Source organism: Littorina saxatilis, linkage group LG9, assembly GCF_037325665.1.
Source record: "Littorina saxatilis isolate snail1 linkage group LG9, US_GU_Lsax_2.0, whole genome shotgun sequence".
NCBI classification, from domain to species: Eukaryota; Metazoa; Mollusca; class Gastropoda; order Littorinimorpha; family Littorinidae; genus Littorina; species Littorina saxatilis.
In genome coordinates this window covers 21,552,965-21,573,254 of record NC_090253.1, presented here as the reverse complement: position 1 = coordinate 21,573,254, position 20,290 = coordinate 21,552,965, and the positions used below count along the sequence as shown (strand labels likewise).

The window sequence follows — 20,290 nt, the reverse complement described above, 5'->3', positions numbered from 1 at the left end:
AATTTCCTTTAAAAATAACATAGGTTTTACTTTCCTACCTACTGCCAGTTTGGAGCTACATGTAGAATTTTTTGTGAATTATTACACCCCGAACTCCAATATTCCCTGGCAGTCAGGAAGTTTTGATTGGCAGCGAAAGGGTTGGAAGAATTGTTGACAGAGCCATGTCAACCAACGCTGTATGTTGAACTTCCATGACATTTAGTGTGAGGCAGTGCAGCCTGGCGGGCTTGCCTTTTTGCCTGTACTTTTCTGTAGGGATCGCTTTACCTGCTCTGATTTGTAAAGTTTTTATGCCCACTGCCCTGTTAAATACCAAATTCTGTCATTTCAAAGAGTGTAATTCCCTCATACAGGATAATGTACAAATCATAAAAGGACAAGCTATAGATGTCCCCCAGGAACCTCGGTTCTCCTAAAAGTGGCCATTTCTGCAAAAAAAAGTCACTGTGGTCAACATTATTGTTATGAACATCCGAAGACTGTTTTGGTTTAAGCGTGTTTTATTCATTTTTCTTTGATACACGTTTCAAACAATAACAACATTACAACGTTAACAAGCAGACTGCTTATGGACACGTTCTAAAAATGATAATCAAAGACTGTTTTCCGCTTCTGTACTTTTCATATTTTTTACAACATGCTATCAGGGATACTTTCTTGAACTTTTAGAAATTCAGCTTGAAGTGTGAGTCTGTGAGCACAGTAACATTGTTTACATTTTGATCCAACTTTGACCTCTGTTTCCCAAGTCAGAGGCCTCAGTCAACAATGCCCAAAGTTGTATAAATAGCCACAAATATAGGCTTGGGCTTGGACTCCATAAGAAAAGAAAAAAAAAGCATTTTGAGGTAATAGTTAATCTAGCTTTTATTGTATACAATCTTAATAGTAACGTTTTTAACACTTTTATCGAACCCACCCCGTCACCCTCCAGTCACCGGCACGGTTGGCCTAGTGGTAAGGCGTCCGCCCCGTGATCGGGAGGTCGTGGGTTCGAACCCCGGCCGGGTCATATACCTAAGACTTTAAAATTGGCAATCTAGTGGCTGCTCCGCCTGGCGTCTGGCATTATGGGGTTAGTGCTAGGACTGGTTGGTCCGGTGTCAGAATAAGGCCACAAAAAAAAAATTGTCTGTTTAGGGTAACATGACCAAAAAAAGTAGGGTCGGTAGGTAGGTAAAGTTTTTTTTTTTTTTTTTTTTTTTTTTTTTTTTTTGTGTGTGTAAATGCTATGTTGGCTGAACATTCACTTCTTATATTTGATGAATACATGTTTCAAAACTAACGTATAAATAAAACAGAGAGAAAGGGAGAGAAAGAAACGCCAAATGTCTCTTTTTAGCATTTTTACCTCGTTTTTTTTTCGTTTTTTTTTTTTGAAATCAAAAAAAAGTTTTTGGGTCGGCGCCAAATCGATAGGGTCGGTCGGGTTACCCTAAACAGACAATTTTTTTTTTTTTGGCCTAATGTGACTGGGTGAGACATGAAGCCTGTGCTGCGACTTCTGTCTTGTGTTTTGCGCACGTTATATGTCAAAGCAGCATCGCCCTGATATGGCCCTTCGTGGTCGGCTGGGCGTTAAGCAAAAAAAAAAAAAAAAAAAAAAAAAACCAAACCCTCCAGTCCTTTCACTACCCCATTTTCCCCCACTTTTATATCATATGTAACAATCATGCCCAATATTGGCATTTAGACCTAACGGACAATAATTAAGCCTCAAATTTCAGTTCAGTTCAGTTCAGTTCTAGGGCTTTCTGTCCGGGACAATGTTCTCGAATTATACCGGTTTCTGAATCCGTAAAACTATAGATAATGTAGTGCATCAGAGGTGCTGCTTTTCAAGTTATAATGTGGTCGCTATAGACATAAAAAAACAAAAAAACGAAAAAGGAAAGAGCGCACAATATCTACTTTCGTTTCACTTAGGCTAAGCCCCGCCCATGATTGTTTTCGCCTGCACAAAGTTCGATCACTCTCACTGTCGACCTGACAGTAACGTGCCCTTCGCAAGCTAGGGCAACTCCAGCGAACACGCCTGCGTTCATATCTATGCACTTGTCGCGTTTGCAGTTTGTTTCCATGCGTCTGCTCGATAAGTTATTCATGTGGCAGTCCCTTCCTTACATTATCATTCTCGGCATCCCCAAGTCGCGCATCACTCAGCTGCGAGCGATCGTGAGCTAGCGTCGAACGACACAAGACTGGGGGAGTCCGAGTAGCTTACCGCATCGCGCAGTCTTCTGGATGATTGGTCTGAACGACCCATTTCTGAGAGGAAAATCCAAGTGCCACTGGCTTTGTTGCTGGTCCTACACGCCTCTTTGCGTCAAATCCAGTTTTTTGAGCCATTGTTTACGTGCGTTGCCGTGAGAGGTTAGTGCACAAGTACCTGTCTGTCTACTGCCACTTGCCAGTGTGTCGCGAGTTTCGGGTGGCTGAACACAGCAGTCTTCGATTGGTGCAAGATGTCTACTTCACGGGTGGATGGCCAGTGGTTTCGGGAGGAGGACTCGTCGTGGGCCGGATACAGCGTGTCTCTCAAGATCGAGGAGATACTGTTCCAGGGGAAGTCTGATTTTCAAGACATTCTGGTATTCAAGAGGTGAGGCTGCTGATGGCACAATGACACTGGGGACACGTTATCGCTTTCCCTCAAAAGAAGCAACACCATTATAAGATCTCTCTCTCTCTCTCTCTCTCTCTCTCTCTCTCTCTCTCTCTCTCTCTCTCTCTCTCTCTCTCTCTCTCTCTCTCTCTCTCTCTCAGTAGGTACGTTGTCTTTTAAATACAGTCGAGCTGCTTTGGCAACCATGCACCTGTCCATAACGACCACCTGCCCATAACAATCCCCGACAAGGTTTTCATGAATGAAATTCCCCTTTCCATAGCAACCACCTGCATGTCTATAACGACCACTTTTGGTCGGCCACTTGGCCCTTGGGCGGTCGTCATAGACAGGTTCATTCAACTGTAGTTATGTTTCACAGAAGCATCCCCCTCACATAAATACCCAAATCAGAAACCAGTTGCCTGGGGCAAAGCGCGTCGAAGCAATAGCAGTGCGCTTTTCAAAATCCGGTTTCTTGGGGCAGTGCAAGAAACTCGCTCGCGGGGCAATACGGGGCACTCCGCGTGCAGCTTTTGGATATGCTGGCGGCACGCAATCACTGCTGTCCAAGATGGCGGCGGTGTTTGAACTGCGATGGCTTGTTGCGTGTCCCTGTCTTCTCAGCGTGGTTTACGACGTGACCAGAGGGATCCATGCACTGTTTTTCAAGTCTTAGTGACCACCCCAGCTAACATTCCCATCATAACGGCATTATGTCTGAAAATTTCATTGACCGAATCGTCTGCTAAGCTAAAGTATGAAAACTTTCTTTCACATTTCGCATCATTTTGTCTCTTCTTGTCGTCACGCTCTTTCTCGATAAGATTCATTGCATAGGCCTTAAAAAGCAATTTGGCTGGGAAAAAGCGCGTCGGTTCAGGCTATGCAACACATGGCAGGAGATGGGTGAGAAGAGAGGGACTGGCAGACCTCTCGGCTTTGAGTCTCAAAGGCAATTCTTTCTTGTGGCCCCATTTCAATTTGTAACATATACTTTTTGCTTCTTTCTTGTTTGCAAAACCGTTTCAAGTTGTGCCTCGATCTTAATTATCTTAGTCCATAAGAAGGGTGAATCGCATGTTGCTCTTTAAATACGCACAAATATAATTATATATGTCAAAGCGCAATAGCATAAACAATTAATTAACATGTTCCCAGAATCTCCAAATACTGTATGCCCTAGCACTAGCAGAAAAAACAGTATCTAGATCAGATGCATGTACAGTGCCCATGCACTCGATCCCATTTTTTCTCGCAAAGCGAGCAACCCCAAAGCTACCTAGCCTTAGTTTGCCTTAGATCCTAGCATTCCTCGCGGCGTCTCGTGGGGTCTCTTGAAAAGGGGATTTCACAGTATTCATGACAAAATATTAATGTTGAGACCTTCAAATCTGGGTTGAGAATGATTACACAGAATGTCAACAAAATAATTGAGGGGGAAGGGGGGGGGGGGGTTATTTAAAGGGGATATCACAGTATTCATATTAAAATATTGATGTTGAGACCTCAAAATCTGGGTTGAGAATGATTACACAGAATTTCAACAAAATAACTTGTAGTCATTTTGAAATCTGTAAATGACGTTATCAGTGCACCAATATGCTAGCCTATCTTCGCTTGACATAGGTTGAACCACTATCAGTGTGTCTTGCATTACATGTATTACTGTTGATAATCATTATCTTTAAAGTCTTTGAGACATTGTGTGCATGTTAGTTTGCAATTTTTAATCTTATCTACATGTACCACTTTCGGAAAGCGGGAGGATCTGTTGTTTTGAAGGGATAATATAACTGTCACATACATAGTTTTGACTAAGTCCCTGTTTCAGCTTGTCTTAATAACTGGAAACAAAGCGGGAAAGATGAAGCGTTTGTTCTGTTTGTCTGTCTGTACATGAGGGAGAGCGAGAGAGCTCAGTGTGTGTGTGTGTGTGTCACTGTGTGTAAAACTGTTAGTCTGTGTGTAAATGTGTCTGTATCACTACATGTGTCACCATCAGTGTGTCGGTGTTTTTAGATTACTGAAATCATCACAAAAAGGACCCCCCCACCCCCCACCCTACACAAAGACAAAACCACAAAATTAACACATAAAATAGCAGTATATGACATCTAAAACAAAATGCATTTCAACAGGCAAGGTTTGTCTGCTGTAAACAATGCAACGCCCCTTTTAAGACTCCCTTTCTTTTTAGACCCGATTTTCTTTAACGTACTGATGTAAATTTACCCCTTTTTTAAGACCCCTTTTTAAGACCTGATTTTCTCAGATTTGTGAAGGTCTTAAAAGGGGGATTCATTGTACTGGTTTATATTTCAAACTGACGTGCCACATTTGCAACTTTTGTTTGTTTGCTTAACGCCCAGCCGACCACGAAGGGCCATATCAAGGCGGTGCTGCTTTGACATATATATATATATAACGTGCGCCACACACAAGACAGAAGTCGCAGCACAGGCTTCATGTCTCACCCAGTCACATTATTCTGACACCGGACCAACCAGTCCTAGCACTAACCCCATAATGCCAGACGCCAGGCGGAGCAGCCACTAGATTACCAATTTTAAAGTCTTAGGTATGACCCGGTCGGGGTTCGAACCCACGACCTCCCGATCACGGGGCGGACGCCTTACCACTAGGCCAACCGACATTTGCAACTCAAGCATACCATACCACATTAACTTTTACCAATGGTTCCACACTGTACAAGCTGTTACTATGCAGGTAAAAACTTGGTAGGCACTGAAGCATGCAAACATTCATACAGTTCAGTTTTTTACATTTAGTCAAGTTTTGACTAAATGTTTTAACATAGAGGGGGGAATCGAGACAAGGGTCTTGGTCTATGTGTGTGTCTGTGTGTGTGTAGAGCGATTCAGACTAAACTACTGGGCCGATCTTTATGAAATTTGACATGAGAGTTCCTGGGTATGATATCCCCGGACGTTTTTTTCATTTTTTCGATAGATGACGTCATATCCGGCTTTTTGTAAAAGTTGAGGCGGCACTGTCACACCCTCATTTTTCAATTAAATTGATTGAAATTTTGGCAAAGCAATCTTCGACGAAGGCCGGGGTTTGGTATTGCATTTCAGCTTGGTGGCTTAAAAACTAATGAGTGAGTTTGGTCATTAAAAATCGGAAACTTGTAATTAAAATTATTTTTTTATTAAACGATCCAAAAACAATTTCATCTTATTCTTCGTCCTTTTCTGATTCCAAAAACATATACATATGTTAAATTTGGATTAAAAACAATCTCTGAAAATTAGAAATATAAAAATTATGATCAAAATTAAATTTTTGAAATCGTTTTAAAAACTATTTCATCTTATTCCTTGTCGCTTCCTGATTCCAAAAACATATAGATATGATATGTTTGGATTAAAAACACGCTCAGAAAGTTAAAACGAAGAGAGGTACAGTAAAGCACAGGGCAACCGCTACCGCGCCAAACAGGCTCGTCACTTTCGCTGCCTTTTGCACTAGCGGCGGACTACGTTCAGTTTCATTCTGTGAGTTCCACAGCTTGACTAAATGTAGTAATTTCGCCTTGCGCGACTTGTTTTTCATTCAGGTTTCCACTTCACTGATCTCTAATGTATTGCTGTGTTTGCTATTGAGCTTACAACAGAATTGAATGCAGGAGTAGGGTTACAGTTACACATAAACGTTCTGCACTAGCTTTGCATAACAAGTGATAACAAGTTGCTTCAATTGTCCATGCATGGTTGGTTTCTAGCAGACAAGTTATGGACTAACATGCATGGGAAGGGATTGAGAAAAGAGGTTGAAATAAATACAGGAATACATATGACAGAACTTTATGGTTGGTGTCTAGCAGACAAGTTATGGACTAACTGCATGGGAAAGGATTGAGAAAAGACGTTGAAATAAATACAGGAATATAGGACAGAGAACAAGGAGGAGGAAAGAAGATCAGAAATGCACTTTTACATACACATGCACTTTTACATACACATGCACACACACACACAGACATATGCTCACATATATATATCAGACATGGGACTGGTCCGAATTTTATCGGAATTCCGATATTTTCCTTAGCTCACAGACCATTCTTGAGATCGATGCAAATTCGTTGAGAAAAAAGGGGGGGGGGGTGGTGGTATGAACCGTTCAGCTGAAGCTGTCTGCGTCTGAAGTCAGTGCATTCGTACCCCAGCACTCGCGTGAACCCATTGCAGTATCGAGTCATGTGTCGCGTTTGATTGGCTGTCGATCTCCGGCGATTATCGCCTAGGCCTAATTATTCACCGATGGCGGTTTGCGGGTTGTTTTGATTGGCTGCCGATCTCCAAACGCCGAAGGTGAAAAAGGTAGCATCATGGCGTCTGGATTCCATATTGTTTTGTCGGCTGTGGAAGCTCTTACGATCGACGACCAAAGTGTGAAAAACAAGTGGAAAGCCAACTGGCTGTCAACAAGAAAGAAAGGCGCCAGCTCATTGGCGACAGTATCGCCAAGATATCCATTCCCGGTCAGGCCGTGTGCACGTGGTGCGACAACGGCCACTGCGTGGTGAAATACGGACTTGGTGGAAAAAATGTGTTGGTTCTGAAAGTTTTCAAGTAAGTTTTGTGTATGTGTGATTGTTATAAATTACACTTTTGTTTAAAATGCTAAAACATATTATTCTTGTGGTTTTTATAGCTTTTTAAAAAGGCATGATCTAATTTTTTGCTATCAGGAGAGGCCCCAAAATGGCCTTTATAATTCTAACATTCATTTTCCGTCAGGGGGGCTTTGCCCCCCTGAACCCCGGCGTTGCCCCTGGACCCCACTTTCTTACTTTCCTACTTTTGGAACATTTGCTGGTCTCATGTCTGATATATATACACACACACACACACACACACAGACACAGACATATGCACACATATATATATATATATAAACACACACACACACACTGCACACACACACACACACACACACACAGACATATGCACACACACACACCCTGCACACACACACACACACACACACAGCAAACAGAGTGTAAGAGATGTATATATATATTTGTTTATGTGTCTTTTCTCTGTATTCATTTGTGGTGTCTTTTATGATGTTTCAGCACAAGTTTTGGCGTGGTGCTGGTTCTGAACGGAATCATTCAGTGCACGGAGAGAGATGAGCGCACCTATCAGGAGATGATCGCCCACCTGCCACTCAACTCACATCCAAATCCACAGAAAGTATGTCTACTGAATTGGATACAGTGGAACCCACCTTTTAAGGCCTCCAAAAATCTGAGAATTAGGTCTTAAAAAGGAGGGAGTCTTTAAATGGGGGTAAATTTACCATGGTATATGAACAGAAAATCTGAGAGAACAGCTGGGGTCTTACAAGTTAGGGAGTCTTAAATTGTGGGGGGGTTCCACTGTATATTGATCTTGCTTATGTTTTGTTTGTGCCAAAAGTTACTTCCCTTTCTTACATCTGTTTATTATGTGGTAGAGCGCATGCGGGTGGTGGCAGTTAGAAGAAGCGAGAGGGAGAGAATACACTAAAAATGAAAGTTTGATGAATAAATTGCTGAATGTTCTCTGTCCTCTTTTATTGCATAACACACATGCACACAATCACCAAGTATTTAAAATAAAAGTTAAAAATAGGTTTGTCAGACTAATGCTACTTTTCCAATGAACACTTTCAACACTAAGTCTGAAAAAGGTGGAAACACATACTCCGCACTCAAATCAAAAATAGCTTGAGTCAAATCTCTACTACCAAAAAAAGTTCTGTTGCCACAACACTATAAAGTCACTAGTGTGTGCTCTACCAACACACAACACGCTCTAGAAAAAACACGATAATAAACACGGTAATAAACACGCTATCCCACCAAGAGTCTGCTCGGCTGGGAAAACAAAAAGTAAAAGCAAAGTCAGTAATTACCGAAACGACAATTCATATCAAAGTATCATCTCACACAGTCATCATAACCACAATTACAATTATTCAAGTTCCAGTATTAAGATACATCATGCATGTTTGGTTTTCTCAATCTTATCATTGGCCTTCTCTTCTGTTGTTAGTTACACATCAAATTATTGTGCCAATTCCAAAGGTGTACCGGAAACAAAAGGTCTATTCTCACCTGGTCTACATCATCTCTCTACACAAACAAAACTCCCTGGTTCACAACAGCATTCCCTACTGGCTGGCTAATAAAATCCAGGAAATACAGCCATCACACACTCCATCACTGGATCAGTCTAGTTGGTACACACCAACACACACGGATTCCCCAAACAGTGGCACATTCCCAGAAAAGGATTATTTCACAGATGCACAATCCAATCCATGATTCACAGCTTATGCACAGGCACAAATCCAAACACTGTTTCACTTCCAAATGCACAAAATTCCACAATGCATACAAATTCCGGCAAAGCTTGACATGCTTTTCTCTGCCAGTCCAGGTCACAAGTGCGCGCTTGTTTTCAACGTTGGGCGAGTTCATTTCAACTTTTACTCATTTTAGTCGGGAAAAGGGGAAGGGGGGAGAGGGCCCTATATGACGCTGTTTGATTATGCATCACCAACCCAAACATTCTTTTATCAATACGATCTAAACTAATTTAACTTATTAAGAACAAAACTAAACATTCCCCATTCAGGAATATTCAAACAAATGCATAGTCTGTGTGTTTCATTCAAATCTAACACGCAGAAGTAACCAATAGACACAAGCTGACACCCCTGCCTTTGAATGACGAAACCCTGACACCTACGTCATACCTATGATGACAACCTACCACGCAATACAGGCGTTAGAAATAATAATTCTATTGACACAGTCACACAATGTCAACACAGATTTCTCTCACTCACCACAATTAAAGAAAAGGTATGTGGTTATTCAAACTGTGCGTTACATGAACACATAATGATAAATGTACATTGTACTCTGACCACAGTATTCTAACCTTGGTGTATCACTCTGCATGCCCACATGTTACGATCGGGGCGGAGACCTATAGCTCAGTCAATAGCACGCTGGCTTTGACGCTAAAAAAAAAAAGAAGTTATTTTCAGATGACTAGACCAAAAACAATAAGGTTGGTAGGTCGCTTACTCTTTTTTATTTTTTTTTATTTGTTCGTTTTTAATTAACACAGGTGTATGTGGCTTTTTATTGGCGAAAAACCATGCATTGCTGTGTCCCCTGGATGTCAGAGAAGAGTACTATTCTTGTGATAAGTCTGCAAAATCGACTTTTATTCTCATATAATATCTGGGTAAAGTGTCTGTGTTGTTCTTTAAATTACTCTTTTGGGGGAAACTTGTACTGCAATCATGTATCATTATTTCACAACATAACCTTTTTTACATAATTTAGTCAAGTTTTGACTAAATGTTTTGACATAGAGGGGGAATCGAGATGAGGGTTGTGGTGTATGTGTGTGTGTGTGTGTGTGTGTGTGTGTGTGTGTGTGTGTGTGTCTGTATAGAGCGATTCAGAAAAACTACTAGACAGTTCTTCATGAAACTTTACATGAGAGTTCCTGGGTATGATATCCCCAGATGTATTTTTCATTTTTTTGATAAATGTCTTTGATGACGTCATATCCGGCTTTTTGTAAAAGTTGAGGCGGCACTGTCACGCTCTCATTTTTGATTGTTGTTTTCAGGTGCTGGTGATCGGTGGGGGAGACGGAGGGGTGGTGCGAGAGGCGCTGAAGTACAAGAGCGTGTCGAGTGTTGTGTTGTGTGAAATAGACCAGGTAAACACTATACAGTGAAACCTCTCTTGTAAGACCCTCCAATGGGCGGGGATGTAGCTCAGTCGGTAGCGCGCTGGATTTGTATCCAGTTGGCCGCTGTCAGCGTGAGTTCATCCCCACGTTCGGCGAGAGATTTATTTCTCAGAGTCAACTTTGTGTGCAGACTCTCCTCGGTGTCCGAACACCCCCCGTGTGTACACGCAAGCACAAGACCAAGTGCGCACGAAAAAGATCCTGTAATCCATGTCAGAGTTCGGTGGGTTATAGAAACACGAAAATACCCAGCATGCTTCCTCCGAAAACGGCGTATGGCGGGGTAAAAAACGGTCATACACGTAAAATTCCACTCGTGCTAAAAACACGAGTGTACGTGGGAGTTTCAGCCCACGAACGCAGAAGAAGAAGACCCTCCAATTTAAGACACTTTCCTTTTTAAGACCTTATTTTTTCAGATGTTCTGTTCATAACCTCTGTAAATTTACCTCCATTTTAAGACCTGATTTTCTTAGATATTTCTTCTTCTTCTTCGTCTTCTTAAGTTAGTGAGGAAATCCCTGAACAGGGCAACTACCCTCATTTGGTTGGTGCACCTAATTTCTCTAGAGTGAAAGATAAAGTGGATAGTATACATGTGGAAATAAAAACATAGGTGGGTTGGTGGGCAAGCTTGCTTTACGCGATTTGCCCTGGCGCCCAATTTCAGTGCTACCTAGCGCAGCAACCGGGCCCCGACGAAAACAATACAAACGGGAGGAACAATATGGAGCAAGAGCAATGGATTAATTTGGAGGTCATAAAAAGGGGATTCCTCTGTACAGACATCCATCATGGTTTAGTGGCATTGGTCTTTGTTCATTTTGTTCTGTTTTGCATACATTTACAGGATTTATACAGAAGGGTCAAAATCAGCATTAAAGAATTAGCTTAAGCCACAGCTTTCCTCACTGTTAATTCATTCAGTAAAAATGAGAATGTCAAAAACCCATGTCTGATCTTGGGAACCAGGTCCTAAAACGAATGATACCTTAAACAGAGGTGTTATTACTAATTATATGAAATCTGGGGAACCAAGTCAAATGTTATTACACCCCTGACGGTACGTTTTTGCATTGCATATGATGGTTTGCAGGGTGCCACATGCAGCAGAAAGTTTTGATTGTACAGTCGAACCTGCTGTCGTGACCACCTTGATAATGACCACCGGCACATTACGACCACCCCAAAGAAACCCTGATAAAAATGTCTTTCCATTATGATCCACTTTTCTCTAACGACCATCTGTCTATATATATGACCCCTTTTGAATTTTTGTTTGTTTGTTTGCTTAACGTCCAGCCGACCACGAAGGGCCATATCAGGGCGGTGCTGCATTGACAAATAACGTGCGCCACACACAAGACTGGGTATTTTCGTGTTTCTATAACCCACCGAACTCTGACATGGATTACAGGATCTTTTTCGTGCGCACTTGGTCTTGTGCTTGCGTGTACACACGGGGGTGTTCGGACACCGAGGAGAGTCTGCACACAAAGTTGACTCTGAGAAATAAATCTCTCGCCGAACGTGGGGACGAACTCACGCTGACAGCGGCCAACTGGATACAAATCCAGCGCGCTACCGACTGAGCTACATCCCTGCCCAACATCATCAGTGGCTTAAACTACAAACATGTTTTAGTCATCTTTAATGCGCTTCAAACCATACTGCATGTTTCTGTTTTAATTTTGTCAGCTCAGATCTGCAGCATGATCATTCTAACATATGAAATATCCTCATTTAAGCGTTTTTTCCTTTCTTTTTTTTCAGAAAGTGATTGATGTCTGCAGGAAATTTCTGCCAAGCATGGCCAGTTGCCTAGACGATGAACGTGTCACCATTCATGTTGGTGATGGCATCGCCTATGTGAAGGATCATCCCGGTGAATTCGATGTTATTATAACAGACGCACCAGATCCCATCGGTGAGTTGGCTGTTTATGTAGTGATGGTTATCATGTATGTATATAACTTACAAAAGCACTCAGTGTTGGAATTGCTCAAAACCATTTCAACTGTACCTTCTGCTACATTTTTGGTTGCTTGGTAACGTATTAAATGTGTGTGAATGCATTGTTACAGGGAACAATCCATAGTGATATATTTGTTCAGCTCCTTTTGTTTTTGTTCTCGCTACTAGTACTAAACACATTTATTGTATAAAACAAAAAGTCCGATTGCTTTTTCAACATTGAACGAATAGTATCCTGGCTAGTGTGAATTGGGGTGAATGCATTGTTCAAAACATAATCCCCTGCATCAGCTGAGCTGACTAATTTTACGTTGATGACTATATATTACAGGGTCGTTTTAATTGTCTCTTTTTGTAAACAGGCATAAAATAATAATAATTGCTTATTAATGTTCTACTGATGAAACCATTTGTCTTTTTTGACAGGTATGGCGGAGGGTCTGTATCAGAAAGCTTTTTACCAGGACATGAAGAATGCTTTGAAGTCTGATGGCATCATGTGTTGTCAAGGTACGCCCGAAGAGCACTCACGCACACATGCCGAGAGATGCAAATAGTATAATACAGACCTCCACACACAAACTCACTCACTCACTCACTCACTCACATACACACACGTACACAGGCATGCATGCACCCACACACACACACATTATTCACACACACACACACATATACACATACGTACAAAGGTAGGCAAGCATGTATGCAAACACTCGCACTGACACACACACGCACAGAAATATGTGAGCAACAAGTTGAAACGAAGAATAATAGATGTTTGCGTTTTTGAGTCACTTGAGAAAAAGTGACTCTATGTAATCGGTCAGTGTTAGTCTGTCCGGCCGGCCGTCCGTCCGGCCGGCCGTCCGGCCGGCCGTCCGTAGACACCACCTTAACGTTGGACTTTTCTCGGAAACTATCAAAGCGATCGGGCTCATATTTTGTTTAGTCGTGACCTCCAATGACCTCTACACTTTAACGATGGTTTCGTTGACCTTTGACCTTTTTCAAGGTCACAGGTCAGCGTCAAAGGAAAAATTAGACATTTTATATCTTTGACAAAGTTCATCGGATGTGATTGAAACTTTGTAGGATTATTCTTTACATCAAAGTATTTACATCTGTAGCCTTTTACGAACGTTATCAGAAAAACAAGGGAGATAACTAGCCTTTTCTGTTCGGCAACACACAACTTAACGTTGGGCTTTTCTCGGAAACTATAAAAGTGACCGGGCTCAAATTTTATGTGAACGTGACTCATTGTGTTGTGAATAGCAATTTCTTCCTGTCCATCTGATGCCTCATATAATATTCAGAACTGCGAAAGTGACTCGATCGAGCGTTTGCTCTTCTTGTTTTGTTTGGATTTAGGCTTACAAAAAATGATGGAAAAAGAACATAATAAACAATCACAGAGAATATGGTGGGTTAGGTGGGTACACTGTACTGTTGTAATTAGCGATGACTTTTTATGTTCAGGAGAAACCACGTGGTTCGACTTGCCGCTGATCAAGCGCATGTTGAAGGACTGTCGCAGCATCTTTCCCCGAGTGGCCTACGCTGTTGGAAACACGCCAACCTACGTCGGAGGGCAGATGGGATATATGCTTTGCAGCTCTGACCCGGTTTGTACACCATAATGAATAAGAATCTAAGTCAATATTGAACATGGCTAAAACTATGGAAAGCTCAAAGTATGTTGCATTACAGCAGAACTGATATCTCAAATGACTTGAAATTCCTTATGTACTTTACGACATGTGTTAGCACAAATCTCCGAAAGTTTGAAGGCAATGCGTTAGTGAGTTACTCAAATGTAGCATTGTTTGTCTCATTATAAGGTCCCTTTGGCACGCAAAAACCAGTTTAAAAAGTCATTCCTGCCTTCTGCAGTCACCATTTTAAATTCTTCTCGCATCACGTAGAGGCTGGTCGGCTGGGAAAAAACAAACAATGTGTACATGTGAAGGTGTGTGTGAAATATTGTAATGTGATTACTTTGCTGTGAAACCCAACTCCTGTGATATGAGAGGGTAAATTCACATAGTGCAATATCATATTTGATTGTATCCCTTTTATGTTTTATGTTTTATGTGTGTCGTCCTATACAATTGTTGTTATAATCGTTTACAGGCAGGCAGGGTGTGCCGAAGAAAAATTTCCATTTTTATGTAATATTTTAATGGACAATAAAGTGCTGTTATTGTTATTGTTATTGTTATTGTTATTACCCGCTGAAATGGCTTCAAAAACTGCCTTTAATGCCTGCTGAGAGGATTGACACCTACACCGCTCAGCATGCCATAGCGTCCATGGTAGACCAAATATGTGAACAAAACTGACTGTTTTGGATGCAGATTTGATTGTTCTGTCTAAGGACATGCTAAACATGTTTTGTTTTAGCAGTTCTGATTTTTTTGTCAATTTTAACGCGGGAACCTTGATTTTGCGAATTTGATTTTGGGGGGTGTCTGTGTTGTAGGTTCCACTGTATCGACACTACATCATGTAAACTCAATCTGTTTTCTGAATAAGTTAGGGGAATAAACGGCCTTTCCAGTCATATAATTGGTTTTACAATAAACGGCCTCATCAGAAAGATCTGCCCTCAAACGCATCTGTATAGTTTTTTATGACGAGTAGTGTAGAACTTCCAGAGTGAATTAATGCAGTTTATTGGTGAAAGTCCCTTTTTAATGACAGAAGCATAATGGGTTGCACAGAAGTTTTAAACACAGTTTTCTCTTATGTCTTTTGTTTTTTGTGTGCAGAAAGCCAAGCTGGTACAACCCTTGCGGCAGTACTCAGACGCAGAGCTGATTAAAATGAACATGCAGTACTACAGTCCTGAAATTCATGTGGCTTCTTTTGTACTGCCGTTTTTTATCAAAAAGGTGAGCCCAAGGAATTTGGGTATTGGTGAACTTGTGAAGCTGTGATGACTGCCATCTGTACACACAAAAAATATATATATGTGACCCTCCACCACAGAATGAGTCGCATGTCACCTTTGCATGATTTTCATATTTTTACATTGTCCTAAAGAGTTTTTAATGCTCTTATCTAGTGGTGAAAACCGTTTTAGTAAAGAGCGAAAACTTTTTGAGTTATAAGCCTGTGACTAAGGTGACCCTCACACTGTTACCAGACACCCCCCGGACTTATATTAAGCCTAGCGCAGAACCGCGCGAGGTGACATGCGACTCATTCCGTGGTGGAGGGTCACATATATATACATGTATATGGAGGGGCGAGAAAAAAAGGTAGAAGCTTTTCTTCAGGAGGTAGTCTTGTATAAGTAAAGTAAAACACTGACACCTCCTAAAAAAGCAAAATTAAGTCCCGAGTCCATTCAGAAGCTTGACATTTCTAAAAGTAAGAAAGTGAGAGGGAATCAGATTCATCCTGTGGTTTTTATATTTTGTCAAGTTTTGACTAAATATTTTAACATCGAGGGGGAATCGAAACGAGGGTCGTGGTGTATGTGCGTGCGTGTGTGCGTGTGTGTGTGTGTGTGTGTAGAGCGATTCAGACTAAACTACTGGACCGATCTTTATGAAATTTGACATGAGAGTTCCTGGGTATGAAATCCCCGAACGTTTTTTTCATTTTTTTGATAAATGTCTTTGATGACGTCATATCCGGCTTTTCGTGAAAGTTGAGGCGGCACTGTCACGCCCTCATTTTTCAACCAAATTGGTTGAAATTTTGGTCAAGTAATCTTCGACAAAGCCCGGACTTCGGTATTGCATTTCAGCTTGGTGGCTTAAAAATTAATTAATGACTTTGGTCATTAAAAATCTGAAAATTGTAAAAAAAAATAAAAATGTATAAAACGATCCAAATTTACGTTTATCTTATTCTCCATCATTTGCTGATTCCAAAAACATATAAATATGTTATATTCGGATTAAAAACAAGCTCTGAAAATTAAATATATAAAAATTATTATCAAATTTTTTTTTCGAAATCAATTTAAAAACACTTTTATCTTATTCCTTGTCGGTTCCTGATTCCAAAAATATATAGATATGATATGTTTGGATTAAAAACACGCTCAGAAAGTTAAAACGAAGAGAGGTACAGAAAAGCGTGCTATCCTTCTCAGCGCAACGAATACCCCGCTCTTCTTGTCAATTCCACGGGCACTGCCTTTGCCACGGGCGGTGGAGTGACGATGCTACGAGTATACGGTCTTGCTGCGTTGCGTTGCGTTCAGTTTCATTCTGTGAGTTCGACAGCTACTTGACTAAATGTTGTATTTTCGCCTTACTCGACTTGTTTGTTTGTTTGTTTCAGAATTTGCAGGAGGTGCTCGACACATGATCGGCTTTGGCCAAGCATAGTGTTCGTATTTCTCTGGTTTGGTACATTATCAAGCTATTACATCGATGGCTGGCTTTTTACAACCCATTGTGCTGGAAGCTGCCCTTTTTGGAACTGTCCACCATATCTCACTGTTGACAAGTGTTTGAGAGTGTGCTATTTCAGAATTTGTTTGGTTTTGCAGGGATGGCCAAATCTCAAAATATTAACTCGCCAGCCAAGAAAGTAACTAGCATGCCAGAACATTTGTTGGCCCGGTACATACCCAACCAAAAATTATGAGTGTTAGATTTCTTTACACAATTAAAACAGCGGTGAAACACACACAGGAGCCTAGTTTTTGTTTCAACAGAACATGGCAATGATTTTGCGGAAGACAGAAGTTCCCGCATCTGCAGTGTTTATATGGCTTTAAAACTTGATAGTACAACCAAACATTTTGCATTTGACCACAATTTTCACCGGCCAGCTGGGCCAGGCGGTTTCAACTAGCCCGGCGGATTTTTTACTTGCCTTTGGCGATCAGGCAGAAGATTTGGCCATCCCAGTTTTGGATTGATAACTTTTAAAAGTGTTCTTGATTATACTGGTACTGAAAATTTCAAACTGGGCACTAAAAGACTGAACCAAAATTGTTGAAATAGTTTGTGCCGGGTTGGTTGGAATGGTTGTTTGAGAAATGTGAATTTTTTTTTTACTCATCCTTCATCGTGATTTCTAAAGATAAAATAGTGATCATGCTGTTTTGAAAGGAGGATTGTTATTGTTTTTACTATACTTGATACAGGGTTGTGTTTGATTTGACTTGACAATGACCAGTTTTGTGCACATTTGAGAAAGTTGAACAGGACATTTTTCTGTGTTGCTGGAGCATGTTTCAGCTATGGATTGGGAATTTTATTGTTGATGAAAGAAAGTTTGGCGGTTTTATTTTTTCATCTTCAATGTTGATGCATAATTGATTGCGGTGACACCACTGCTATGATTTCCAAGTGAGATTTTTTTCCCGAAAGACTCATCATGGGCAGACTGAACTTGCCCAAAGCGATTTAATTGTGTTCCTTATTGTTTGTGATTGTGAAATTTATTGTAGTTTCTACTTGTGACAACAGAAAAGTCTTGTGTTTAAAATGTACCTCTGATGTGCTGTTTTCATTTAACAAAATTGGTATGTAATATGGTGCATTGCCAGTAAGTTGTTTTGAAGAAACAGTAATTAAAGTTTAAACTGTGAAACAAATTGGGAGGGGGGGGGGGGGGGGGGGTGTGGAAGAAAGGCTGACTTTGAAGGAGTAAAGTAGACTAAAGATTTTGTATCAATTTTTCATTTGCCTATTTTGTGTCTTTTGATTTTATTTGACTTGCATGGAGTTGTTTCTTGTTTTTTGTTTGTTTTGTTTTATATATACAATGGTAATTAAGTGTAGTTGATATTGTGGACAGTTCATTCAGATACTCACTAATTGTGTGGTAAGAATACTCACAACCAAATCAAAATCTACATTCCATCCCGTGCCGAAATGGCTTAAAATGCTATGCCAGGTACATTGCCTGTTGCAAAATGAGTATGTGTTACTTAATTTAGACTGTAGATATAATGCTTATTGATTGTTTAAACTAACAGACAGAATCCATAATTATGTGTGGAAGAAACCAATTTAGATTAGATTGAGAAATTCTCTTCAATTTCTAATCAAACCAGGGTTGGACTACCGGGGGGGTTATGGGGGTTGTGCAACCCCCCCCCCCCCCCCCCCCCCCCTTAGCCTGAACATGTACCTCACTTATTTAAAACATTTTTTATTATTGTTTATTTGATGCCGTTTCATGCAAGGAGCGATCATTTTCCTATCTCAGAATATGACCTACCCATCAGCTTCCTATCTCAGAATATGACCTACCCATCAGCTTCAGCCTGGGGGCAAAGCCCCCTGACCCCCCACAAGGGGCAGAGCCCCTTAACCCCGCCAGGGGGAACTTCCCCCTGGACCACCACTGGCAACTCCCCCCCCCCCCCCCCCCCCCCCTCCTCTTAGCCTACCCCCCGTGGGTTAGGGGGAAGAATTTACCCGATGCTCCCCAGCATGTCGTAAGAGGCGACTAATGGATTCTGTTTCTCCTTTTACCCTTGTTAAGTGTTTCTTGTATAGAATATAGTCAATGTTTGTAAAGATTTTAGTCAAGCAGTATGTAAGAAATGTTAAGTCCTTTGTACTGGAAACTTGCATTCTCCCAGTAAGGTAATATATTGTACTACGTTGCAAGCCCCTGGAGCAAATTTTTGATTAGTGCTTTTGTGAACAAGAAACAATTGACAGGTGGCTCTATCCCATCTCCCCCCTTTCCCCGTCGCGATATAACCTTCGTGGTTGAAAACGATGTTAAACACCAAATAAAGAAAGAAAGAAAGAGCAAATTTTTGATTAGTGCTTTTGTGAACAAGAAACAATTGACAAGTGGCTCTATCCCATCTTCCCCCTTCCCCCGTCGCGATATAACCTTCATGGTTGAAAACGACGTAAAACACCAAATAAAGAAAGAAAGAAATTGCTCAGAAGAACTCCTACATCAATTGACGTCATGTGATCCACGTTATCTCTACACATCTATTATCCTCTCAGTTTTGTTTGCACACGCTCTTTTTACTTTTAGTCAAGTTTTGACTAAATGTTTTAACATAGAGGGGGAATCGAGACGAGGGTCGTGGTGTGTGTGTGTGTGTGTGTGTGTGTGTGTGTGTGTGTGTGTGTGTAAAGCGATTCAGAGAAAACTACTTGACCGATCTTCATGAAACTTTACATGACAGTTCCTGGGAATGATATCCCCAGACTTGTTTTTCATTTTTTCGATAAATGTCTTTCATGACGTCATATCCGGCTTTTTGTGTAAGTTGAATTAAAGCGGCACTGTCACACCCTCATTTTTCAATGAAATTGATTGAAATTTTGGCCAAGCAATCTTCAACGAAGGCTGGTTTTTGGTATTGCATTTCAGCTTAGGGTTAGGGGGAAGAATTTACCCGATGCTCCCCAGCATGTCGTAAGAGGCGACTAACGGATTTTGTTTCTCCTTTTACTTTTACTTGCATTCTCCCAGTAAGGTAATATATTGTACTACGTTGCAAGCCCCTGGAGCAATTTTTTGATTAGTGCTTTTGTGAACAAGAAACAATTGACAAGTGGCTCTATCCCATCTCCCCCCCTTTCCCCGTCGCGATATAACCTTCGTGGTTGAAAACGACGTTAAACACCAAATAAAGAAAGAAAGAAAGATGTTCAATGAGTAATAGATTTCGGATGTTCATTGAGAATTGCTAACCGGTAATCTGACCAATCACAAAATCTGTTACATATTCTACACCCATCTTAATCAAAGTGTCAGTTCAAAATGTTTGTGACCGAGAAAAGTTGCATGACCATGATGCAGTATTTTGTTGGATCTGTCAGAATATAAACATGTGCTGTTGCATGCAGACATTTGTTTTAGTATGGAGAAGTAGGAGCATTTTTAGCAGCATTTTTGTCTTCTTATATAACTCGGAACAGTAAACACACTTGCACGATTGAAGTCTAATTTTTTGGGA

General features: G+C 40.9%; 1 protein-coding gene across 1 annotated transcript; it reads left to right on the top strand.

Moving 5' to 3' along the window:
- The first annotated feature begins 1,948 nt into the window (after window positions 1-1,948).
- Window positions 1,949-18,723, top strand: LOC138975581 (spermidine synthase-like). Its single transcript, XM_070348305.1, has 8 exons — window positions 1,949-2,605; window positions 7,716-7,836; window positions 10,279-10,371; window positions 12,178-12,331; window positions 12,805-12,888; window positions 13,861-14,006; window positions 15,153-15,275; window positions 16,681-18,723. The coding sequence occupies exons 1-8, from the start codon at window positions 2,469-2,471 to the stop codon at window positions 16,705-16,707; spliced, it is 885 nt and encodes a 294-aa protein (XP_070204406.1). The 5' UTR covers window positions 1,949-2,468; the 3' UTR covers window positions 16,708-18,723.
- Window positions 18,724-20,290: the final 1,567 nt, after the last annotated feature.

Bases quoted from the DNA above. Each gene is read 5' to 3' on its own strand.
- LOC138975581 (XM_070348305.1), top strand. From the start codon at position 2,469: ATGTCTACTTCACGGGTGGATGGCCAGTGGTTTCGGGAGGAGGACTCG. The intron at 10,372-12,177 runs GTAAACACTATA...CTTTTTTTTCAG, and splicing joins TGTTGTGTGAAATAGACCAG to AAAGTGATTGATGTCTGCAG. The intron at 15,276-16,680 runs GTGAGCCCAAGG...TGTTTGTTTCAG, and splicing joins TGCCGTTTTTTATCAAAAAG to AATTTGCAGGAGGTGCTCGA.